General features: G+C 38.6%; 4 protein-coding genes and 1 pseudogene across 5 annotated transcripts in view; 4 read left to right on the forward strand and 1 right to left on the reverse strand.

The window, feature by feature from the left end:
* The window catches only part of LOC140940293 (potassium voltage-gated channel protein Shal-like), a 399,369-nt gene that overhangs the window by 240,394 nt on the left and 132,569 nt on the right, over positions 1–26,406 (forward strand). The window lies entirely within an intron of this gene.
* The window catches only part of LOC140940297 (apoptosis regulator BAX-like), a 276,596-nt gene that overhangs the window by 195,306 nt on the left and 54,884 nt on the right, over positions 1–26,406 (reverse strand). The gene's annotated exons all lie outside the window — the stretch shown is intronic.
* Positions 4–8,771, forward strand: LOC140941613 (cyclic GMP-AMP synthase-like receptor 1). The gene is made up of 4 exons (XM_073390633.1): positions 4–412; positions 2,857–3,013; positions 5,521–5,672; positions 7,642–8,771. The coding sequence occupies exons 1-4, from the start codon at positions 109–111 to the stop codon at positions 8,130–8,132; spliced, it is 1,104 nt and encodes a 367-aa protein (XP_073246734.1). The 5' UTR covers positions 4–108; the 3' UTR covers positions 8,133–8,771.
* LOC140942048 (uncharacterized) lies at positions 12,969–15,086 on the forward strand. The gene is made up of 2 exons (XM_073391037.1): positions 12,969–12,986; positions 13,066–15,086. The coding sequence occupies exon 2, from the start codon at positions 13,068–13,070 to the stop codon at positions 15,084–15,086; it is 2,019 nt and encodes a 672-aa protein (XP_073247138.1). The 5' UTR covers positions 12,969–12,986; positions 13,066–13,067.
* LOC140942049 (cyclic GMP-AMP synthase-like receptor 1) lies at positions 24,656–26,288 on the forward strand (annotated as a pseudogene).

Consider the following 26,406-nt stretch of genomic DNA (forward strand, 5'->3'; position numbering starts at 1 on the left):
AAAACAGACAAACAAAGGGAAATATAAAATGTTTAAGATGCTTCTGTTAGCATTTTCAAGGTTTACGGTTTGATTCAGAGAGAACAGATATTTTCCCCACAAAGAAAAATGAATGGACAAAATTTAAACAGGCTTCTCAATAATTTCACCGTCAATAACGTGCAATTAAGAAAACACAGAAAAACCGAAGCACTTAACTACTGGCAACCGATTGTACACGCTGTCATTGACTCAGTGAAACGCAGAGACCGCCGCTTCGCCAGCTCGCACATTTTTCACACTGGAAGCTATTACGACGGATCAAAAGTTGGGGAGCCCGATGAATTTGACATGATGCTGGTTATGGACAACTTGGCATTGGGGGACGATGAACCGTATGAAGAAGACGATGGTATGATTGATCCTCCAATAGGTGCGTAGGAGAACAAGCAATTTTCGCCGTCTCCATGTCGAGCGGCACGAAGAATCACCTTCACCTAATACATATGCGTTAAACAAATTAAACCCATTGTGTCGAGAAAGATCTGCCGGAATGAACTTTTTCTAACTCGACATAATGACAGTTCTCAGAAATGTCTTGAAGTGAATTTTATACATGTTTAAATATAAAAGTAGCGTAAAGGCACCAAACAAAATTATCATGCTTGTTTCAGCTTATTTCGGTCTCAACAAAAAAAAGATCTGCGATCTGCTTCTATAGTAACTGTTTCGATATAGTTTTTCAGAGGCCATACCGATATTTTTCAATCGCTTTAAAAGTGATTTTATCCTTGTCCGATCGCTATAAAATTTTCACTAATGATTGCCGGACTATAGGTTGAAACTTGTCAAAATGTAGAATTTAGTAAAATCGATATTACTATCACAAAAATAAACTTTGAAATTGATAAACGCCTAATTTTGCGCGATCTAGACCGGCTACTGTAATCCAACACTAGAAACTTAAAGTTTGGTGTTAAGCAAAATAACTTCCGTAAGAAGTAAAAAATATTCTGTATGTTTGAATTCGACTAAAACGAAAATATATTTCAAATCTTAAATTTTCAATAGCCGTGATAGATTATTTAATAAAAACGTTATAAATGACTCAAAGTTTTCTTATAAGTAGCGTCAGAATGCTGTGTAATATCATATTTTGATGCTGGGAAATTTTGGTGTATGTTCGTTCTCGCAATCTTAAAAACTAACCCGTTTTCTCACCACCTTCTAAGTGCAACTTCATTCAAAACTGGGACTTTTAGCGCTTTCCTGCATATCTCTGAAACGATTCGAACGAATTTTTTAAAAATCTCTTCACATAATCTTCATAATGTATATAATAATGTCTAAAACTTTTATTAAGATTGATTTACTGCAACACCTTGAAATTTCAAGACAAACCTGTCCTACGAACCAGTCAAAAATCCGCTCTACAGCATTCACTGTTTTGACGTTATGCTAATTTTTCCAAATTAATGCGGACAGTACATATATCCATGACTAGTACATTTCAATGTGAATATTGTCAATGTTTTACATTCAAAAGATGCGATAAATTCAAACTAAAATGTACTAGTCATGGAGGTTTGTATAGTGCCCATAATTTTGGAAAAACTAGCATAACGTCAACAGTGAGTTTGTAACGCAGATTTTTGACAAGTTCGTAGGATAGGTTTGTCTTGAAATTTTACGATGTTGCAGCGAATCAGAGTTTCAGACCTTATTATATAATTATGAAGATTATGTGAAGCGATTTTTAAAAAATGCTTCGTTTCAGAGATATGCAAAAAAGCGCTGAAAGTCCCAATTTTGAATAAAGTTGCACCTATACAGGTGCTGAGAAAACGGGTTAGTTTTCAAGATCGCAAGAACGAAAATACACCAAAATTTCCTAGCATCAGAATTTGATATTAAGCAGCATTCTGGCGCTATATACTTAAGAATAATTTTGAGTCATTTATAACGTTTTTATTAAATAATCTATCACGGCTATTGAAAATTTTAGGTTTGAAATATATTTTCGTTTTAGTCAATTCAAACACACAGGAATTTTTACTTCTTACGGAGATTGTTTGCTTAACACCAAACTTTAAGTTCCTAGTGTTGGAGTAGCTGGTCTAGATCGCGCAAAATTCGGCTTTTATCAATTTCAAAGTTTTTTGTTTATTGTTGTCATACTAATATCAATTTTAGTTAAATAGCCAATTACTGGTGAAAATAGCCAATTGCTGGTGAAAATTTTACAGCGATCGGACAAGGAAAAAAACACTTTTAAGGTGATTGAAAAATATCGGTATGGCCTCTGAAAAACTGTATCGAAACACCTTAAGATTACAAATACATTATTTTTTTTAAAAATTAAAGATTCAAAAAGATAAAAGAGAGCTCAACCAATCCTGTTGTTTCTAATTAAGAGACGCTTTAGACTCTTTTGCGCATGAGTGAGTCAGAATTTTATGCTGACCCTCCCAATCCTTTGGGACCTCGGCATGGTAAGGTCAAACACAAAGCAGGCCAGCCCCAACCTAACGAGCTTTAAATACTTGAATGAATCAGTTGTCATAGTTTCTATTTATAGATCACGCATCAGTTCAAAATTTCTTCTTTTGAAACAATGAAAACCTTGAAAAATGAGTTTTCCCTGCCCGTTTTGACAATTCAACTCAGGAAGCTCCTGTTAACAGGATAACCTCCCTCCAGAAGAAGGAATCCTTTTCAGCAGAGCTTTCTATCCAGTCAATTAAAGGGAAGTGCTCATGTAACCCACCCCCCACCCCCCTCCGCGCCCTAAGATATACAAGAACAATGCATTGAGTGAAATACAATTCTGATCCAAAATTCGAATCAATCGATAAAGAGTGTTTGTTATTTCCTCAGGATTTACTCGAGTAATGATTGATAGGGGTGAAGAAATGTTGTGGCAGCAAGACAATTGTGTTAATGCACGGGGGATGTTAAATGCACAACAACTCAAAGCAGTGTTTGTAAGGCTTGTCAGAGATTCTATTAGAACCTTGGGTCAGCAGTATAGCAGGTAAGCAAACATGACAAATATCTAATAATAACAATAATAATAATAATAGTAATAGTAATAAGGAGTTTATTAAGAGTGCATCCACAAGGTGCATCTTCGCCTAATAATACTATCTACAATGTGCGCTTACTTCATGATATTATTACAGAAAATTAAGATTTAAATTTAAAATGATATATACAATAAATTGAGAATAAGTACAGCAAGCTAAAAGGAAAGTCACATAATATTTATAAAGGGGAAAAACCAAGATACGATAGAAAAAGGTTTGATAAAAATATGCACATATACACTTTCTCCTTTGGGGAACATGTTTTTTTTCGCTCACCATACGAACTTTCTATAGTCAGTTTCTTGCCTTAGCTTATCAGGTAACGAATTAAAAACAATGTCGCTGCCGAGTCCTGAAAAGTGTCGCTTTCAGTTGGAATAGCTTATAGGCAATAACAGTATGAAATTTAAGGCGTAAGTAATCAGACCAAGCAACATCGTAAAAGGGCTTTAAGAATGGATTTTAACAGTGCCAGACTGGTTTCTCCTTTCAATAATGGGTAGCCAGTTCAATTTTTGCTAGTCCTCAAAAACAGAATCCGTCCGCTCAAGTACTTAACCCGTGCATGTTGTTTGAACTCTTTGCAGTCATTTCATTTGATAATCTGGGAGGGGATACAAGATGACCCACCCGTAGTCCAGTTTTGACATCACTAATGACTCCACTATTAAACTGCTTGGTATATATGCAAACATGGTAGGGTGCGAGGTTGTGTCATTTCCGGAGAACCGCCAATGCTGCATACCAGGATGAAAGAAGTACAGTCACGTGGTCAACCCTTGTTAGATATTTGTCCCTGTGAAATCCCAGTATCGTAGCTGTAGTGACACGTTCTAGTAGCTTCCCATTGCAGCTCACAGCTGGAAAGTAATCCTGTAATGCGTCAGCTCCAGACATCTGGAGGGTGGAAACAAGCATCCACTTTGTTTTAGCTTCATTCAATGCGAAGTTTTGATTCAGATGAGTAATCCCCCAGACGTGATATTGCGTCATTTAATTCCAAAACCAAAACTTCCATTCATTCACCAACTTCCAAACTTCCATCTCCAAACCAAAACTTCCATTGTTTATACACCTTTTCACGGTAACAGGATATTCTTTATTTGAAGCCTGGGATTCGGGATATTAAATCAAAATGGGGGTGAAATTCGCGATTGAATTAGCATTCACACAAGAGAGATGCCGGCAATACCCATCACAATTACAGGATTGAGCAAAATTTTTCAGTTAGGGTGACAGGATTTAAGAGCCCTATTGGGGATCCTCGACATCACTGTATGTCAATTACAGTCATGGCTTCACTGCAAAGTGTTCAACATTTTTATTTCACTTCTATGATCTATGGGAGTGACAGTAACACTGAACAGAAGATTCCAGAAACATTTTCTACATAGTTGCTCATTTAAGACAGAGAAAAGAAATAAGTATTGCACATCAATTGACAATTTCTATCATTTTCCTTGTCTGTATTCTTACAGACAATACTGTAGCTCCTGTCCAATCAGCACCCACATATTCTATATACATTGTTAATTATAGTCTTGTGTAATTGCTTCATCTTGGGAAGTCTATTTTATTGTTTTTAGTTAAGGTTTTATAACAGTGACTATTCACAAATGAGGCTGTAAGTACCCCGGGAAAGAAAGGGCTACAAATAACTTTGTAAAATTACTGGAGGTTCTATTTTCTAGGTGCTTTTGATAATGTTGAACTTGTTTAATTCAAGGCGTTCAGTTTTTCTACATTAGGACATGACAGGTAACCCAAGCTCGAAATATGAGCATCGGCGGGCATCGGCATTGTTGTGTAACATTCAAAGTATAAGGATTTGTATGGAAATAAAAAACCTATCGTTTCTGTAACCTACGAAAATGAAAGGATTCCTGAATCAATAAAAAACAGCTTACCTTACTTAAAATGTGTGTTACGTCTCTCCTGTGTGGTCCGCGGGCCGATTTATGGCCGTTTTATGGGTTTTTATGTAAACAGTTTTCTCTGTATACAAAGGTTAAACCTTTATACACTTTAGTAACAATATTATTTGTGGAACCATGTTTTTAATGAGTGACCACCCTTTCATACACCCAGGGTGGTTGCTCATAGACAGTTGACTGCATCTTTATGTAAATGTTTATTAGTACAGATCCTGAGCACTGAATTAAAAAAAACTACATGGAAGTCTTAAGGGACTGATGTTACCGGTATACACAGTTCTTTCGTACTAGTAACGAGTCTACATGTAATATTAGGGAATGTGTTTGGTACGTAACTGTAGGTGATGTTATTTGCCCCTGCAAAATCTGCAGGGATGCAATATACGTGTCTCAGAAGATCCGTTTAGTCAATTAGAAGCAAAGGTCTTTCCATAAAATCTCTCTGCAATTTGTATTAGGAATAATTATCACTACCAAGAACCCATTCTTGACCTTTCTTCCTATATTTTGATTATCATCAGATGCATTGAAGTTAAGACCCATGGTCCTGCAGTAACCCTGGAGATAACTAACAGAAATAACAGAAGGAAATATTCTATTGACGTAGTGCTTGCCATCAAAGATAAACACTGGCCTGACGATGCAGAGGAATGGAAGGATAGTGTGCGAAGAGGTTAGAACGTTAACAGCTTAATATTATTTTTCCTTTACAACTTGTATGTGTATTGGGCACATAATAATACTGAGGGTGTTCTTGTAAAATAATGTGATGTTGTGGGTATTGATGACAGAATTTTACACAGTCAAGCAAAACGTTTGCTCTTACAGCATTATTTTTTTCATCTGGAAGGGAGGTCTGCAGTAACTGTTACTGATACGAGTGAAGGCCGTGAGCCAGTTTTTTTTTTGGATAAGTGTCAGGGCATCAGGGCCCCTATTAAAGAGCCCCTCAGTTTTAATCAAAACCTTCATCACTGTATAGCTGCATACATTATGAACCATGAATACAATTCCAGAGAATACAAGAAAACAAGGTGGCAAGTATAATTTAAGGTTTTATTGGAAGCTGCAGACTTTAAAAATTATTAAGTCGCCTTGTTAGCTCACATGGGAGAATTCCAGTCTACTAAGCAGGGAGCTTTGAGCTCAAACCCCGGCCGGACCTCCAACCAAGGTCTGGTGAGATCATGCTGTGATTAAAACCCTTTCTCAGTTCAGATAAGTACATCATTGGACAGTGACATTAAGCCATTGGCCTTGTCGCCTTCAACCCATGACATTGTTCAAAAGGATAAAGGATGCAAGGCTGCTGCCCAACAGGTGCCACAGGTCTGCGTTTGGGCCACCAGAATAATTATTTTATACAAGGAGCCCAAACAGCCAATTTTATCATTTTCAAGAAAAACAAAAATGGTGTAAATTTTCTCAAAGCTGCAATGCAACATAATGTGGTGTCAGTGAGGAGATCTGGGAAGCTATCATTTCAGTTTTCATTGAATTTCTGGCAGTCGTAGACTAGGCTCAAAATAGTTTCAAATAAGGAACTGAAAAAACCTTAGAGTTGCCTCTACCTTTTAAGTGCTTACAGACCGCATAGCAATGAAGGTAAGCCTGAAGTGTGGTAACTCACAGGGACAACTCACTCTGGGGAGTAGTAGGATCTTTTTTGTAAGGTTGTCGAGTTGCTCAAGAAACATGTCGTGCATTTTTCTCCTTTTGCCACATTAAAGCTAAACCTGTCCTGTACATTTTTTTTCACAGAAATACTGTTTGAAAATAACAAATCAATTAATTCACTGATTGCATTAATTAATTTTGGGCTCCAAGAAATGAGGCTGAGGTTCCCAATTTTTTAATTAAAGGAGCCTGAAGGTCTTCTGAAATTTTTCCTTGGGTAGCAGCCTTGGGATATAGGCCCTGGTGTCTTGGTGTATAGGTATCTGATTTTTGTTGTCTTTGGTCTGGTGTGGGGGAAGGTGAGAAAATCAAAATGAAATAGAGAAAAGTTTGAAATCAACATAAAGCCTGATATGACATAATCCCTGTACTACTTTTAGTCACTTTCTTTGATACAAACTAGAGTGCATCTAAAGTGATTTTGTTACTATACCTCTGCGTCCTGCATCCGTGACGCATAAAAATCCCCAAAGACACACAATAATTCATGGCATGCTTCCCGTAGGACGCAAAGATTGATTGATCGATGATCGATCTGAACATGTGTATTTGTAGAAATATCTCGTTTGTGTAATTTCTGTGGCAGCTATTATGGCTGTTGTTGTAATGACGCATGTTTCTTTTAGCCTTTGTTGTGCTTTTTAGAAGGACTTTATTTTGATTTCAGAGTACACTGTAGTACAGAGTTTTGGAGTCTGTCTTCAGATTAATAGTTTGGTTTCATAAAAGCCCCAAGCATTTTCAATTTCGGACTTGTTTTTTTTTTTTAACTGGGACTCACTGGTTCTGGATTGGGAGTCTCGGGACTCAACATAACTAATGTTTTGCAACATAATCACTGCATCTAGTTTTGTACTACATGTGTATTTTTCTCTTCTCTTGTGCCAGTCTCAACTATATTTAAACAAAGTTGTAGTTGTTGTTGTTGTTGTTTTAGTTGTTTAACTCAATAATACTTCATTCAGGTTGGCCTAACAGACGCCTTATACAAGAGATCTGTCAAGATGGCTGTTACCTTGTTGCAAAGCAACCAAAAGGAGGGAGGATTCCTGATCAAGAAAAGCATTTTCTGTGGCTTTATTCTTTTGCAGCAGCAGAAAAAAAGTTGTTACGTGAAGGTAGCCATGGAGAGGCGAGCTCTTGTCGCAAACTAGTTTTTCGAATTTTAAAGGCTCTGAAAGAGGAGCTAAACTGGCAGCCTCTCAAGTCTTTCCACCTTAAAATGATGTTGTTTTATGAGTGTGAGGAGAACCCCTTACAATGGAGCTCTGAACACATTAGTCACAGATTTATTGGCCTTCTTAACAGATTGGAGAATTGTCTAAGGCACTCAAATTGTCCTCATTATTTCATAAGGAATTTTAACTTGTTTGAGTTCTTTCCTCGCCAGAGATGTGCTGAATTGGCTGACAGCGTACAGAGGGTTAGAGACAATCCCCAAAATTATCTTGAGTGACCCTATATTGACGAGCGTTAAATTACAGGTACTCTACACGCATCAGTATCGGATCAGACACCAATGATGGACAGTTTGTTTTGTCAAAATGCATTGAATTAACTTCTATCATGCAATACGTGAGCACAAAGAATTAAATATTAAATAATTCTGTTTTGAGCTGCTGGTAAACATCAAGATCACCTTGTGTTACTTATGTACCACTACTTTGATGTACGCTGTTATAATTTTAGCAATGAACACCTTTGTCATAAATGGCTTGTATGTTAAAGCAGAAAATGTACGCATAATATTCAAACGACTATACTAAATTGCAGTGTATGTAAGATTTTCACTGGAACCCTGGCAGAGTTATGTCATTTAAAGAAGGAAAAGAATTCAATTAATGTCAGTAGAACCAAATAATGCTATTGTTAAAACCTGCTTCAGAAAGAAGAAATTACGTGTACAACACAGCAAATTAAAAAAAATACCGAACAATACTTTAGCAAGAGAAATAATATAATTATTATTAGGCAGAACTCAGCAATAAACTACTTGTTTGCGAGGACCTCTCCAATCAAAGTAAAATCTGGTTGTGTATGTCTTTGGAACGTGAACATGTTTGCTTACTTTAGGCTGTGGGAATACCTCCTTCCTAATCTGACTCCTCGGCATACCCTGGTTTTTACACTTGAGTATAATTCTAACATAAGCTTCTTCAGTTCTAAAGAGTTCTGTAGCTTCTCTTGAGTGTAGCCACTTGTCTTTAGTGTTGGTAATGTAGTTGTCAAATCCTCCTGCCTTGTCAATACATCTTTGTGCATTCGTACTGAATTCAAATCTCAGGATTTTTCCAGTATTTGACTGTAATATTTCCTTTTGACAACATTTGGCTTCTAAACTCGCTTGGTTCTGTGGAAAAAAGGCAATTGTGTATTCGTTTTCATACAATACATAATTTTTATCTAGTCTAAGTTTTATGGCAGCCCAGTATACACCTTCTGGTGTCTAGTTCACTAAGCACTGGACACTAAATGAAATGGCCTACATAGGCAAATGAGTTTTAAGTGATGTTATCCTAAGTCTTGGATACAGAAGTGGATTGATGTAACCAACAGAAATGGACTACCGTAGCTAGAATAAAGTAAATGGCTGCGTAGCCTGTGCTCACACAGTCAACTTATAGTATAGGCCTCACTAATGCCCTGGCATCAATACTAAGCTGAAACATTTTTAAAAGCTGTAAAGTTAAACCAGGTTGAAATGTGGTTCCTTCGAATTCATTAAAGCTGCCCAACGATTTTTGTCAACAACAAATTTACAGTCACGCAGAATTATACTTATCAAAAGTCTGAAATAGCTCACTGATGTAACTGCTTAAAATGAAATCTGTGAGATGGCTGTATAGCCCCTGTTCACACAGTCACCTTGAAACTATACTATAAGCAGAAATCACCTAGGAAACTAACAGGTGAATAAAGTGAAAAAATTAATATACTGTAAGATGACGGGATAATCCTGACTCATGTGGTGAGAATTCTACATATTACAATGTCACTGCCCATATGTCCTAAACGTAAGTATCAAATGACGTACATGTCCTATACACTCGAGCTATACCCAATCACAATGTCCAGCAAGCCAAAGTTGCCTGAGGAAAGTAATGCCCAAGTATGTAGATGCCACATGCCAAGGGACGCAGCAGGTGCTCTTGAGTATCCCTGCACTAGAGATGTAACTAATGAAAAACTGATCAGCAGAATGTGTACAACTTTTTGGAACATTTCTGGCATACTATGTTGAACTGAATTGAGGAACCAAAGAGAATGCAGAGCTATTGACTTTCTTAAGACAGATGCCAAGAGAAAGCTGAAGATGGTTGGATAAAGCTGGTTGGTACTCTGCCCAAGACCGGCTTCACTGAAAAGGTGTCCATGAAAGGGAGCTGCATGTGTATACCTTAGCACCTGCAATAAAATGAAAAAACTATAAAAACAACTCCTTTTAAAAAGCCAGAATGTGGTACCATTTAAGAGAAATAATGTATAACCAATCAATAAATCAAGCAGGAAACAAAACGAATTAACAGTAATTTCCTCAAAAACAACGAAGCTAAAAGCAATGATGTGACGTGGAGAGTGAAGCATAAAGCAACACATTATGCTGTCCCATCACAATAAACACAGGACTATAATTTCCACACATATCAAAAAAGGGGAGCCAACAAAACCAGAGATTAAAATTAATGTAGCTGCATGTAAACCAAAATAACGGATTGCACGAATGAAGACTAAAAAATAGACATAAAAGGTAAAAATATGAATAGAAATTCAAACCAAACAATATTTGCATCTGGTTACCCTAGACAAAAAAAAAAAAAAACAAACCAAATAAGTAGTACAAACAAAGCAACAAGGGCCTAAAACAATGAGGACCAAAGCCTCAAACTGAGGAACATAGCCTCAATATAAAACAAAGAGGACGAAGCCTCAAATCAATTATGAGGACGAAACCTCAATATAAAATACGAGGAGGAAGCCTCAAAATAAAATATGAGAACGAAGCCTTGATACAACATGAGGACAAAACCTCAACAAAACGAGGACAACGCCTCGAATACAAGTGGAGGAACAAAGCCTCACATTGAAAAAAACGGCCCAGAAGTAAGCACAGCGAGTAAAGGAAAACAAGAGAACAAAACGATACACAATGCAACAGGATGAAAGCACAATATGCAGAGAAAACTGACATATGAACAGCAAACGATAAACCCGATATGCTGATACAGCACACTGTACCTCTGAGTTAACTTTGTTAGAATGGTTGCAATGTAATTTCTAAAACCTTGTAGAAGTGTTGAAGGTATGGTACATAAAATTTTTGGCCTGTGGGGTTTAATAACGTGTCGTTTTGTTTTGTTTTGTTGTTGTTGTTGTTGTTGTTGTTGTTTTGATAATAATTTTAATTATACACATAAGCTGAGTCCAAAGGTCAAAAATGCTCACACGTGCAAAAAGGTAAACTCAAAATAATTATGAATAAATAAAGTGTCTTTCCAAATCATAAAACAGCTAAGATCATTAACAAAGAGACCCAGCACCGGGCCGGTATAAATAAACATTTCAACTGAAGATCGGGCGAGTGTTACTGATTTTAAATACAGCCCCAGTTGGCACCACCGATACAAGTAGCTGAAGGAACACGAGGTACAACCAGTCTGAGGGACAACGAAGTGCTACGGACACCGAACGGACTAGCATACACGCCAGTGTAACTGAAAACGTTAAAAATTAACGGTCGATTGGATGTATACCTGCCAACTTTTTCTGAGATATAAGCGTGAGATTTTTATCCTGGGAGTGCTGGGATTTTTGAAGACGACACGATAATTTCCGAAGATTCCCGAAGAAGTCCGAAGTCTTCCGAAGAAGTCCGAAGTCTTCCGAAGACGTCCGAAGTCTGCCGAAGGCGAAGTTATCGAGAAAACTCTCATCCACAAAATCAGAGATCGCGAGGTAGGTATTGTCATTTATCCATTTTATACATGGTTTTCGTTCCTTACATGGGTATGAGTTAACATATTTTTGGAAATTGTGTCAAGCAAGACGGCAGCAACTCACATTTTTCAATCAGGCGTGAGAAATTGGCCCGCAAGCGTGAGCCGGCGTGAGATCGAAGTTTTCAACCCGCAGGCGTGAGACTCACGCCTAAGGCGTGAGAGTTGGCAGGTATATTGGATGTAGAATTCGATGTTACAAATAAACAATGGCATTTCATTAACATAAACGACCGCAACGTGTATGAATTCCCGCAATCAACACGACGATCATGTGTAGGAACATCTGTGCACATCAATACAGCACCGAGAGTAAGCGGTGAGCCATCGGGCAAAAATCTCCTACTTATCTCAAAGAAGAGGTGATGCTAGGTGATGCTAGCGCTCGGTAGGTAAGACCCAAGAAGAGCAAGAGAGACTGCTAACTGACTGTCTCGTAATGCGAGGAAGGAAGCCTTGTGCCTCGCTTCCGTGACTTACATAACTCGTGACATAAATGACACTTTCGTGACAAGTCACCCGGATGACTTTGCTGGTAGCTGGAGAAATACAATATTGGTCAGTCACGTTCAGCATAAAACTATTTATTTCTTCCAGAAATAAATCTCATTTAGATAAATATTACTTGTAGGAAATCTCTGCATTTGCAGAAAACCTATATGCTAGGTAATAAAGCTTTTGGACGCCCTAAGAACTCTTCATACACCAAAATTCTGTACTCTTAACTACTGTACGAAACTTGCATCGTATACAGTGTACAAGTTGACCGTACAAACTAAGCTCAAACGTCTTTTCAATGCAGATTGTCTCGTGATGAAAAGCTTTATCAAAAAGATTTAGAGGGAGCACTTTAGGCTGCACAAAGACAACAACGCTTTCGGAAACATTTCAGTCACTCTACTCAGTGCTGTCTTGAATGAATAGTGTTGTTGTTGTATATCTTTCATGGAAGTTTTATAAGCAATTAAACGTATTTAAGTGGATGCTTCGCTTTTAACCTTGGCTAAATCTATGATCGTCACGCGAACACTCAACAAAGAGCAAATGTGAACCAATCACTTCTTGTTTTGTTTCGTCGAACAAATCTGAAAAACTTGAAGAACAATTTTCTAGGAATTGGATTAAATTTCTTAAACAGTTTCTTATTTAAGATACATCGTCATGGAAACAACTTAAACAAAAGCCAATTTGCATTAACATTTTCGTTTGGCACTGAATGAACAACAACTTAATCTACGATCCACTTGTAACAATCCCAGGATTTGCAGTGGTTTACCCCATAATAAGCAGTGCAATCAATTTTATATCTCATCCTTGTAAGTATTCCGACTCTTTAGCCATTGTTTAAACGATTGGTAAGATAAAAGAAATAATAGTTGCTATGTGGTGTTGCAGGAATGTACGCTGTATCAAGTATGGGAGGCAAACAGAAGTCATTGCTGGTCATAAACGACTCAAAGGATGTTCATCTTAAACTCAAGCTCTATGTCCCCGGTGATGTAGTTTGCTGGATACCACACACATCCAAGGTAATCAAACCAAAAGATAAACTCTTTTGCACCAGCAAATGGGGTAGCAAGCTCGAGCTAGTTGCGCGATTCACAAACAAAAAGCAACCGAGTAAGGTTCTTTTGAAACCACAACAGTGGGTTGGGAAAAGATATGTAAGGATCACGGAATCTCTTGACGTAATCGAGGATGACCTCTCTAATTATCCAGAAGAAGAGAGAGAGGGCCTCCGAAAAAAAAACAGGGATGAAGAGTTAGACCGTACTGATGGGAAACGCAATTTTTACAGCATTTTAAGACTAGATATGGATAAAGTTCGTGCCATGTCAAAAGACGAACAGGACAAAGAAATCTTGAGAGCATTTCTTAGAGAGATACAGATATGGCACCCCAATCATAATGAAGATGGCGATACTGAAATTGTCCTTGAGCTGATATTGGCGTACGACACTTTAAAAGATCGAGAAAAACGTGCAAGGTACAACAACTTGGCTGACTACGACAAGGGGTGGCTGTCAGGAAAACGATTCAAAGCTGTTTTTTGGCCTGAATGTGAGACTATGGCTCAAAGACTGGCATGGCTAAAACGAATGGGCCTACTTGCTTTATCGGCTGGTCTTGCAGTCGGAGGCATCGTGTCTGTCGTTCTTACCGCCGGTTTCACATCTCCTCTGTTTTTATGCACTATCGCGGGAGGGATACATTCGTTACGCGAATGTATTAGCAAGGAGGCAGTCGTGGATGGTTGTGACGTTGGAAAATGGCTTATGTCAACAGGGGTTGGATATCTTCTCGCCTTCCTTCCCGGTGGAGCAGCAATAGAAGCAGCACTCCTGGAGTCTGCAGCACTCTCAGTGGCTGAGCTGACTGGAATTAGAATTGCAATTTCTGCTGGATGTGCAATTGTATCTTCTCTTGGTACAGATGCGAAAAAACGATTCATCGACGGCGAGAAGATCACAGTGAAACAGGCTCTCGGTCATGCAGCTTGTAAATGTGCCGCAGCTGTTGCAGCAACGCTTGCAGGCGGGGCTGTTGCAAAAGCTATGCGTCATAGCACTCAAACTACTTCGAAAGCCGCTAATTTCGTGCAAGAAGTTAAGTACACTGGTGAAAAGGCTTCGCCACTGCCTGCCACCAATCTTCAGCCAGCAATTGAAACAACTAGCTATAGTGTAAAGAGTTCTATAATAACCAGCAATCTTGAGGGGGCCACTGATGAAATTGGTGAGCAAAGTCCGTCCGTAACCGAAGCAAAGTGCTTTCTTAAGCACACTCCAGTCGCACCATTAATCAAAGGAGTTACGAAAGCTATGATTACGCAAGCTGGTGAGTTTGCTGAGAAGCACTTAGACGATGCTGACGAATTTCAAGAAACGATTTCTAGCCTCCCCTTATATGAAGTTGTGATTGAAAAAGCTCTTGAGCTATCAGATAATTTGGAAAATCTTAGCTCCGAAGGTGAGGACATCCCAGATGGCTCAGAATGTACCCGAGAAGCAGTGGACACACGGGGCCTTAAAAAAAACAAAAATCTGAAAACAACAGGTGGAATCTTTAAGTACATTTCTAAAGGGTGGTGGTATAATGGGTCTTCGAAAATGGTTGTTAGCTACCTTCTATACGGGCAAAGATTCACAAGGGAGGTACGAGGAAATGGAAAACAGATTGAAATCCCTTGCCTTGCAAAGAAAATTGATGTGCACTTTGAAATATTTGGGCTAACCTGGCGTACCATTTCGAGATATGATCGCTTCAAAAGATGCTGGTTTGTACCGTACGAGCCACATGTGTTTCACTTCGCAACTCCTGTAATTCGCACGTTTACCATCGATGGTATTCTGGGTTGGGAAGCGGTGATGAAAGTAACAGACGAACATCACAACGAAACAAACGAATTATCGTGAACTGAGTTCCAGCCAAAGTTTTCTCTCGTGTCTTCGGTCAGTAAAAGGCAGGACAACTTTACAACTGTTAACCGTCGGCTGAAGCATGCGCAGTTCTGTAGGCAAAATGGATAGAATTATGATAAGTAACGCTAATATAAACCAGAACGGACTCAGCAAAGGCGTATTACATCTGAATAGGCCTAGGGAAGGTAATGGACTTATTACATGGAAATTTTGTACTTTTTTTAAGGAATGATTGCTCTCCTGAACCGACTTGTATTACTGAATCGAAATCGTCGTTAATTGATACAATATTTACTAACTAGAGGTTAGTCTGTTCAGGCGTTTGGCATATTGGCATTAGTGATCACAGCCTCACGTATATTTATATAATTATCGTAAACTATCCCCGGAGTTTGCTTTCAAATGGCGTTCGACTAAATAAAAATTGTAAATTGTAAAATCGTAATCGAGAAAAATTTCGCATCGATATTTTTCGACTGTATTGGTCCTGTACCAATGACGACCTGAACGTTTGGTCGGCTGACTGCCATGGACTGAGCTTCAGTTTTTAGTATTGTGAACAGTCGTGCTCCAATCACAACAAAACGTGTTAGGTCAGGCTCTGAAGGCTCCTTGGATCACATCAGAAATGCGGAAGGGTATCAGCCATCGCGATACAGTCTACTCTCTCTTAACGGACACCTCTATAAGACGGACACCTCTGTAAAACGGACACTTAGAGTTGGTCCCTGCCTTTCTTTACTCCCTTTATTTGACTCTCCATAAGATGGACACCCCCATAAGACGGACACTTAGTGCCGGTCCCAAAGGTGTCCGTCTTAGAGAGAGTTGACTGTATTGCTAAATGACGGAAAGCTGTCAAGTCTAACGATCCTCGAGACTGGGCTGTGTTCTAAAGGCTAAGTAATAGCCTGTTATGCTAATTGTTTTATTCACGCTGAGTACGTGTTACAACAACTTGGTTGGAAAGATCTGATTATCCAGCGTCAAATTCAAGAAGCATTTTAATGGTGTTCAAATGTTCCTTTACCAAGAACTAACTACATTTAAAAGAGCTTTAGCTATAGAGGGGCAACTCCCTGGATTTGTCTACCCTGCAATTTCTTGATCGTTTTAAGCAATTGTTAATTAAAACCTTCATTTTGTAATTAAGTTAGATAAATGGCTTTCGTGGAAAACAGGCCTCGTCAGTTAGTGTATTAATTATAAGTAGTGTCAGTATTTCTACTGAAGAAACTTTATAGATATGTATTACTGCAAGGAACCCAAAAGTGTGACCGCTTTTGATTTATTCACATTCTTTCGAACAGATTTAATCCAATCAGAAGCCAACCGAAAACTGACCTCGAATCCTGATTTGTTAATGTCTACATGAAAGAATGTGAATTAATTAAAGGAGGCCGCACTTTTGGGCTCCTTGCTGTAATTGTTATAAAAGGCGATCATTTAGTTGTGTTTCATATTGTATCGATCTGAGAGATTCATTGATTGATCGATTGAAGTACAACGCTCCAAGACCTTCAGCAGAACTATTTTCCTTATTTTGTTGATTTAAATGTTTTAAATCAACATAAAGTCACTATATTTGTAGTTTTGTAGTTTTTCTCAATTCACTTTTACAATCGGGGAACAACAGTTTATCATCATGATATCATTTAAGAGGCAAAAGAAGAAGGGCATGATGTAGAATAAACTCAGTGCCAGCTTTTTATTATATTAATACCACTAGATAGTTACAAAATTATTTTTTGCTGATATATGAAAGCAAAAGGAGAGTGATAGACATAACTAGATAAAGGGGAACTAAATGCCCCTAGTGACAATTAAAAAAACTGCCAAATGGCAACTGAAGTTGCTTGTTGTTTTTTCCTTTTTACTTTGTTTTTGCCAATAAATTTGTAATTTTAGCCAATGTTTAATTAGCTATGCTACATGCAAAATGTACAACAAAGATAACTCTGTTAGCTCCCTGGACTGCACCCGACCACACTGTCCGTCGCCCAGCAGCAATATATTGAGATTCCCACTGTGTTCAAGGTGGCTGAACACAGTTTTGCGGGTGGTCAGCAGTAACTCGCGTGACGGTGCGTGTTTTAAAATTAGACAAACAAACATGGCGGCGAAAAAGCAAAGGTACACAGAAGACGATTTCTCAATATCTACTCATTAAAATTTTTTTGATATTTGACAGAATTTTTACTTTTATCGTATTTTAAATCGAAATAATGAGAACTTTAAAATGGAAGTTGAACAGACAGTTATATTATTGATTATCTAAAACCCCATCTGTTAAAATTTGGTCAAACAAGTTTCAAATGGTAATGATTAATTATAGTAAGCTGTGTGCAAGTTTATAGGAAAATCTAATGAGCAAATTTTATGTAAACTGAGCAAAGTGAAATTTTAAGGTTGTATTCAATCGTTCATGTAGCCATGGAAACTACGAAAACGTCACATTTTACCTGTCAATCAAAATCTTTCATCAGTATATTTTTCACTTGCCAAGTTTCAACTTGTGAGCTGCAACCATTCTCTTGCCATGATTTGGCAAATGGCATACACTCACAAACTGCCAAAACTGTGTTTAGCCACCATAATTCAACCATTTGAGAATTCGTAAAATATTTTATTTTGTTTGTTGGGTACGTTAAATGGAAAAATTTTGACAGCTTTTGACAAGCATCCTTAAATCTTCTGGAAAATATGTAATGGCAATCAGTTTTGATTAAACATACATGTGGCAAGCCTAATTTATTTTGCATAGTCTTCTATATAATACATGTATTATTTAGGAAGCTTTGTTTATAAAAGCCTTGGTTTTACTTTTAAAACAGGCTACTGACATGTAAATAAAGTGCATACTCAGCAGTTAAACGTTGTTTTCTCCTCTTCTGTCTCAAGTCTTTCGAAGCTGAAAGCTGGTTTCGGTCGATGTCAGATAGGATTTTGTGACGTTTTGACACTAAATAACATCGATCGAAACCAGCTACAGCTACGTTCCCGGTGCTATTACAGAGTTAACAGTCTTTTTAGCAATATAAACTGGAAATGTCAAACATTGACCGTTTTGTAACTCAAACTCGCAGGGACCGATCAAGTGAGCGGAAGTGGAGGGATCATCAATCTCGTACCCAGAGTCTTCAGGCTTTTTGGTCAGCGGGGCAACGTCGGGAGGACTCTGGGCACATCAAGTTAATCGATTTTCTTTATTGGCTATGCCTTTCTGAACGGAAGTTGTGCATCAAAATAAATTTCTGCATTATCATTGGCTGTTGGGTATGAGCGGAAGCTAAATGGGCTCCTTGTGGAAGCTTTTTTTGCGAGAGATGTTTCGTAGAAATACTTTCGAGATGTTTGTATAGAATGAAATTGGTTTAAACCGCAAGTCTGGTTTTCAAAAGCCGACGGATGAATGATGTATATCTTTTAAAAGTCAAGTTGAATAAGCTTAGCACTAAAATAACTCATCTTGAAGTTTTTCTCCTCTGTCGTCGAACCACGCAATTCGGTGTCGATCAGTATTAAAAAAACCGCCACTGCGGACAAGGATAACAGAGCTTCATTTGAGATCCTGCTCGCAGGCTAGCTAAGGATAACAGGAGAAGAAAAAGACAACAACAAATTTTAAGAGATTTATTAGCAGAGGAAAAAGACCCGGTAGATCGAAAATCAAGCGTAAACTGAGCCGCGATTTGATGCCAGACATAAAAAGGAGGTTGGTAGATACTGAGCGAGAGAAAGAAAATATTTCAATTTTCTTTTCAGGCGACTCTTTGTGAATCTGTAGTTTTAGATCGACTCTCGAGTTTATGTTATTGAAGGTTCTTTAGACCTTCAATTGGCAAAAGTAATTTACCCCAAGGAGGCTAATCCGCTTAGCTTAAAAGTTAGATTTTTTATAATAGAAACACTGGGCAAGTCTTTCATTCGGACACAGGACCAAGGTAAGAAGGTCTACCAAGTTCTCCCCCTATTAGGGCACTTAAGCTATATAATACCTTATATTGATTTCTATGTTTTAAAGATAAACAGTTTTTCTGGTTTGATTTGGTCATTCTTCACCGTTTGAAGTTGTCGAAAAAGGGTCGGAGCCAGTTTTGCTCCTCCCAGTTATTGATTGATGATCTCATTGCATGTGATCCCTGTTGGAGTATTCAGGGGTATATTATTTTCCCCCTTATCTCTCGAGTAGGCTCTGTTTTATGGATGGCTGAGTATTTAAACGGGCCTTTTTTGAAAATCTTATCCATATAATGATAAAGGGCAAAACAGCACTCCTAGTGCCTTATTATTTGGGATTAATTATAATTTATGACCAAATAATTCCAATTAGGTATTGGGGGAGGGTGGTTATAAAAGGAAAAGTAATGGGGAGGTCCTATTTTCAATGTCAACAACCGTATAAATTTCTTTTGAACGCCCATCTTTTCCCACTAATACACCCCACAGTGCTGTGAACATGCATACATAAGGTAACTTTGTTCACGTTGTTTGCTTTTAAAAGACACCCTGCGTATGAGATTATAGTGTTTCTAGCATCTTCTTATTCCATAATCATTATGAGACACAAAATACTCAGTCAACGGTTCATAGTCTACTGTTTTGAATCAGACACCCAATCCCGTTTTGCAAGGTTTTCATGTGGGACACACACCTATACCTAAGTTCTAGCTGATAACCCCTCTCTCGGCCCTCTTCGTCCAATCCCCTGGGAAAATAATAATAAAAAATATAAATGACAGCTAACTACTGTCATAGTATATGTCACGTGTTATGTGTCACGTGTACATTATGCTACCAAAAAGAGTTTTCACCTGCATGCACAGTAACAGCCTAGATAGAATCTCAGACAAGGATTTTAGCAGCATAAAGTTAGCATATGGCTAAGATGAGTAACTAGGGTATACTCCCCCCCACCACCACCACCACCACCCCCAAAGTAACTACAATAAAATAATGGCTGTGGTCATACATGTGGAAAGTCAAGTTTATGTAGCATAAGCTGCTGTTATAGCCCTGATAGTTGATGACCGTTATCCCAATCAGTGCACACGTATTGCTATACTAGGAACAATCGTATCTCTGTTCGTTTGTCACACGATATTCAACATTTGAATAGCTCTTAATTGTACCAAGTAACTGTAGATATCAATCCAAAGTACACGAAGAAATGAACAGTAATTAACTGTTTCTATTAAAACGCATTTTTTTCTTTTGGCAAAATCCACTCCAACTTCATCGTGATATTTCTAGACTCCACAAAGGTAGCTCTAGTCATATTATCACATGCTCATAATGCACATGTCCTCCCATTTATGCCGTCAATGTCCATTCCCTACCAACTTTTTCAGGGCTTAATGATTCAATTCCAACAGCGTTTTTTTTTTTCCTCCCACACTCTCTCATGGGACCGGAACCCTTTTTTTTGCTCTCATTTTACTCCTTTACTTTTATTACATTAGCTCGACCAGTTAAAATATATACCAAGTGGATCAATTTTATTTCTTTCTAACTCTATATCTGTATTTTTAAAATTCATCATTGATATTATAGACATTTGGACTACAGATCAACTTCCTTTTTGGGTGCTGGGATGTTACTACTGTCCCGCTTTTCATTAAAAGTAGTCAGTGGTAGGTAAGTGCAACCCCTGGCAGTACTTCACCCCACAGTAAGGCTTAGCCATTGGAGACAGGTCTGGAAAAATATCCACTCCAGGGTGAGGATCCCTGGTCTCACCTGATCTGTACTCCACCCAGGAGGGCCCCCATCCTGGTTTCCCCCGTGACTAGGGGATATGAGTCTCATTCACTGAAGACTAAGCGAGATCCCTCTCAAGGTTGGCTACCCCCGGTACCACTCTATCTTGCCTTCCCCCAGGAGGGCTTCTCTCCTGGTCCCCTTACCCATAGATTTAGGTGCTTTCGGCCACCAACATTTGATTGCCCATTACTTTCTTGTGCGGTATTTTTTTCTGTTCAGTTTAGAACTGCACCGAATGCAAAAGCTTCCACTAATCAAAGAGTTTATTGAACTAAATGTAGAGTTTATTAAGAAATATTCTAACCTGCTTATTATTGTGAAAGGTTTGAACCCACAAAAGAGGCGGGTTAACTATCCTTCTTGAGGGATAACGGCAGACAGTTAAGGTCAGACGGATTATTAGTCCTAAATTTAAGTAACCGTTCCGTTTTCACATCAAGACAAATTATTTGTCTGACGCCATTTATCCGAATTCTTCCACTCGTCTGTCGTGTGAAAGTGGCCAATAATAATGTCAAGAACAACAGGGAAATTTTAAAATTTGTTATTATTTTGTTAATAATTGGGAAAATATTGTACCAAAATGTATAACATTAACAATCTAACTTTCATTGCTTGTAGCAACATACTGACAGAGTGTCAGGTAGTATACCTGCCAACCTTTTTACATTTATAGGCGTGACATTTTTTATCTTAAGAGTGCCAAGATCTTTTGTATGGGTCCGATAATATCCAAAGATGTCCGAAGACGTTCCGAACACTTCCGAAGATGTTACGAAGAGTTCCGTCTAACACGAACACAGGAACACAAAGGAACATTGACTTCCCTACTAAAAAAAGAGAATTCGGAGAAAGTCGATCACCCACATAGACGTTTCAACCAATCTTTCTCTCATCGGGGTCATCTGGTTATCAGTGTACAGCGAGTGTAATTTATCATGCAAGAAGTACTCAACCCAACCAAAAGGTTTCCACCACACGTTCCCCACTGACCCTATAATAGCTTGTCACATAAATAAAGTAAATTTTTCTTAGGTCACAAGGTACAAACGAACTTAACCCATGCACGTTTTTCTACAAAAATTTTAAGTCGAAAATAATTAGGGCCTCTATAGTCTTTCAATTCTGGTGCAGGTAAAAAACGATCATAATCCTCGTTAACGGGGTATCAGAGTGACGTCCTCATCTACAAAAGAGAGATTTACATTCAACCCAGAACAGAATACAAATAGAGTGATGAAGTAGTCTTGAACTTTTATTGATACTAGCACTTCCATGCTTTTTTTGCAAAGCAATCACAAGGCAACTACTAAAAGCAACAACAATCAAAATATACAGAGAGAACAGAGCAATAGGCGTGACGCATGGCGCGAGCATAACATTTTTATTAAATAAACTTCTGGTTCCCGGCTCTCTCACGCGCTCTACCTTCTAAAACATTAAGAATTTTTAGCTCGCGCTTTGCGCTCGAGTAAAATTTTGAGTTCGACATGTAGGCAAGTCAAGGGACGAGATATAGTTTTCAGATTGCCGACTATGCCTTGTCACTATCTCGCCAAATATGTTATAAGAATTTTATTATTATTAATATTATTTATTATTATTATTATCATTATCATTAGTATTTTTATTATTAATCTTGTTATAATTATTAAGTGGGGCCTCGTATTGATCGTTGGGGCTTAGAATGGTGGGCCTAGGATGGGGGGTTTGATACGGGAATGGGGCCAGTTGTGGGGGGCTTGATATGGTAGGAGGCCTGAAATGGGGGGTTGATATAAGAGGGCTTGGAATTGGGGGGGGGGGCTGATATTGTACGGGGCCTATAATGGGGGGCCTGGGGTTGTAAGGAACGTTCCAAACCCTGCTCCGAGAATAGCAATGTGCGCGCAAAATGCGTGTCCTCTTTCCTTGTGTGCAATAGTAGGGAGTTTAAGGTACGGAGACTACGGACTACGACTACGAATAAACATGCTACTGCGCATGATCAGAACCACGTGACTGTTCATTTTTCCAGCGTAGTCCAGCGGCTACGGTGAGTTGTTGAGCTTTTTCGCGTAGTCGGCACTACGGAGAACATTTTGCTCGTATTTTGCCCTCTCGGTAATTCTAGAATCTCCTTTTTTCGTAAAAAAGTTTTCAATTCACCTGCTTCAAGTGAGAGGCAAGCGAAATATGTAAGTTGTGTCTAATTTCTGCTCAGATTTACGCTTTTAATATACTCGAACCACTAAACGTTATGACTACATTTTTATCTAAAACTAGAAATAAGCTTCAATAGCTGTTTATGCGCAGAATTCAGATTGACGGCCGAGAACAGAAATCATGAAGGTAATTTACTTTCTCTTCGCACTTGAAAAGTTTCAATGATAATGTTTGTTCGTAGTGATTAATGTGTCTTTCTACTTGTGTAACCTTTGTTTATGCGAGTTGTATCGCATCTGCTGAATAAAAATGATGTAAACATCTTTGAGATAATGGAAACGGCTCGGTATTTCGATACTTCAAACTGCATCAGTAATCGCAGAAGTCCATCTTTTAAATCTAATAAATGAACTATTCCTATTTCTTTTATTTCTTTAATATTTGACATAAGTATTCATGGGCGACAAAAAGAATGTGTAAACCAAAACTTTGTTCACCAATTTCTCCCGAGGTAATTGCTTCCCGAAGTATGGAAGAATTTGTTCATTATTCTGAAGATAAGATCATATGCAAAATACTTGCATTTTTCTGAACTGAACATGAAAACAAGAAGAACTTTGCGTGTTGTTTCCCTCTCAGCCTCTTCTCTCGTAGTCTACTGTCTGTAGTGCGATCTTAACGTTCTATATTTGCACGACTCAACCCAGTGCTACAAACAAAGGACAACGCTCGTCCAGCCGTAGTTCGTAGTCCGTAGTCGCCGTATCTTAAAGTCCCTAGTCTCGTACCAGCGCGCGACCTTCCTCCTTGCGGCTGCGTAGGCTATCTCAGTTTCCCATAGGTTTATGAACAGGAGACAACAAAGTAGCCATGGGCTTTTCTCAAAAATGTAATCCTCGTGTTTGAGTGTAACCAATAGGAAAAAGGCAAAAGCTTTACGTCAAAAAGGAAAATACGAGGATTCGTCCTATGCACCCGATTGCTAAATTACAGCTTTTTAGTTGAAGCTCTCACTGCTCTCCGCTAGTATGCTCTGATTCCTCCGTTTTCCCCTTTGCTGGGAATTTATTAGGCTTTTATTTGTCTACTGGCGAAATCGATCATCCAGCTTTGTTGTGAAAGATACATGTTTTTTGTCGTGTTTTTCTCAGGCCGGCCTGATTGAACCGCCAACAATTGGGTGTCAACTGAAGATCATTGAAAGATCTATTTCTCTTGCATAAGTTGCGTGTTAATGTCGTCTACGACAATTTTAAAAAACTTCGGAGTGAATGCCGAGCAGAATAATGATTAAGGGATTTGAATAGACCACTTTACAGTTGTGGACTTAGTACCCTAGCCTTCGAGTGAATGTGAGGCTGAGGTTGACCTTGTTTTGATACAAACCTTCTTTGCTTTGTTATGGAAATTGTTCTTGGAAACTACTAGTTAGCATAAGAATAACTTGATTTACATAATAAAGCATGAAGGTTTGTATCAAAACAAGGTCACCGTCAACCTCGCTTTCATCCATAACTGTAAAATGGCCTATTGAACTATCAAATGAAAAAAAAACCCGAATATTTTGGGTAAAACATCACGAATTATGAAAACCACACGGTGAAGAAAAGAAAAAAACTCTTTGAACCGTGGTGGGAATTGAACTCATGGCTACTATGGCTGATCCGACTGAGCAAGATGACCTGATGGGGACAGGTCAGGGGATACCATTATGGTAGTAAATGGCGGCAAAGAGGAAAAAATGTTAATTACTTTAAAATGTTGAGCAGCGCAGCACTTGTAACTCAAATGATAGAAGAGAGAATTAACTAATGGCATTTAAATTTAACAGTCACGCATAATCTCAGAAATTCCCACTGGGAGTTCGCGGGAGCAGACCGAATGAAGGAGCTCAGCTTGAGTTAAAATCTCGGTGCTAGTCAAACCCACGACCTCCAAATTTGACACTGACAATAAAAAGATCAATTCCTTCCCTGCTAATTTCCATCTTCAGATTTGTTGCTGTTAAGTCATATGGTCGCACGCGATCCAGCAATCACCCTGTACATAACCAACACAAATGATGGCCCAAAGTATTCTGAAGACTTGACTTTGGCTATCAAATTCATTGAATGGCCCGATGAAGCTATTGAGTGGATTACAAGGCGACCGGGACCTGGCCTGGGTTTCTCCCGAGGTAAGCACAGTTTACGTAATCTCCCGTAGCAAAAGGTATCCTGGTGAATTCCCTATCACTTTATTGGTGTTGAGTAAACGAGTGCCTTTTTCCTTATATGTTTTCACTTTCATGTTGCTAATGATTCGGTAAATGTAGATAGTCCCCCCAATACATACTCTCAGTTCTACGGAAGTTCGTTGCCCCTCTGAGGATCCCTCCAGATAACCACTGGGATTATCGTTTGAGCCATGCAGATGCAGAAACTCATGTTCACAGGAGAATGCTCGTTTTATCGGTCGGGTAACAATTGTTGTTATTTTTCTACTTGGTAATTTAGGTTGGCCTAATTCACTGCTCTTACAAGAAATTCGTGACGGTGGTTGTCACCTTGTTGCAAAACAACCAAAAGGAGACAACGTTCCTGAAGATGAAAACGGAATTCTCTGGAGATTTTCTTTCTCTGCAGCTGAAAAAAAGCTGTTTCTCCTCGGAGGCGACGGTGAAGCCAGCTCTTGCCGCAAACAGGTTTTAAGAAATTTTGAAGGCCCTGAGAGAGGAGTTGCATCTTCATCCATTGATATCATATCACCTCAAAACCATCTTGTTACACGAATGTGAAGCTTATCCACATCCAAACCAATGGAGCTATGATAGTTTAAGTGAGCGATTCCTCAGCTTTCTGCAGAGACTGGAAGACTGTTTGAGACAGTTCAACTGCCCTCATTACTTCATCACACATTTAAATTTGTTCGAATTCTTCGGTCGCCAAAGATGTGATGAATTGGCTAAAAAAGTAAAGGAGATAATACGTCATCCAGATGTCTTAATAAACCTTATCAAGTAAAATGAGCAAAATTTAAGATCAAGGTAATTCTCATGACCAGAAAAGCTTGAATAAGTTCCAAGATATTTACCTGGAGCTCATGTGAAGCTAGCAGTTTATTCTCACGGTAAACCACAGACTTTGGTTTCCACGCTAGATTATTACCAACACACAATTGCCTGATCGATAGTAACTGAGTAGACGGTGACGAATAAGCCGAGGATTGCGCGACGACGCGAATCTCCCTTCAACAGGATAAATCAAAAATATCAGCTCCAAGACAGTTATGACTCTTGTGTTATATATAGACCTGTAGAATGTTTACTCTTTACCTTGGGAATTGGGAACTCCTTATATGTACTGTTTACACCCCTATTCCCTTAGCCAGCGAAATCAGCGTCTCTCCTCGCTCCTCGTTGCTAGGG

The sequence above is a fragment of the Porites lutea genome, chromosome 6 (assembly GCF_958299795.1).
Source record: "Porites lutea chromosome 6, jaPorLute2.1, whole genome shotgun sequence".
Lineage (NCBI taxonomy): Eukaryota > Metazoa > Cnidaria > Anthozoa > Scleractinia > Poritidae > Porites > Porites lutea.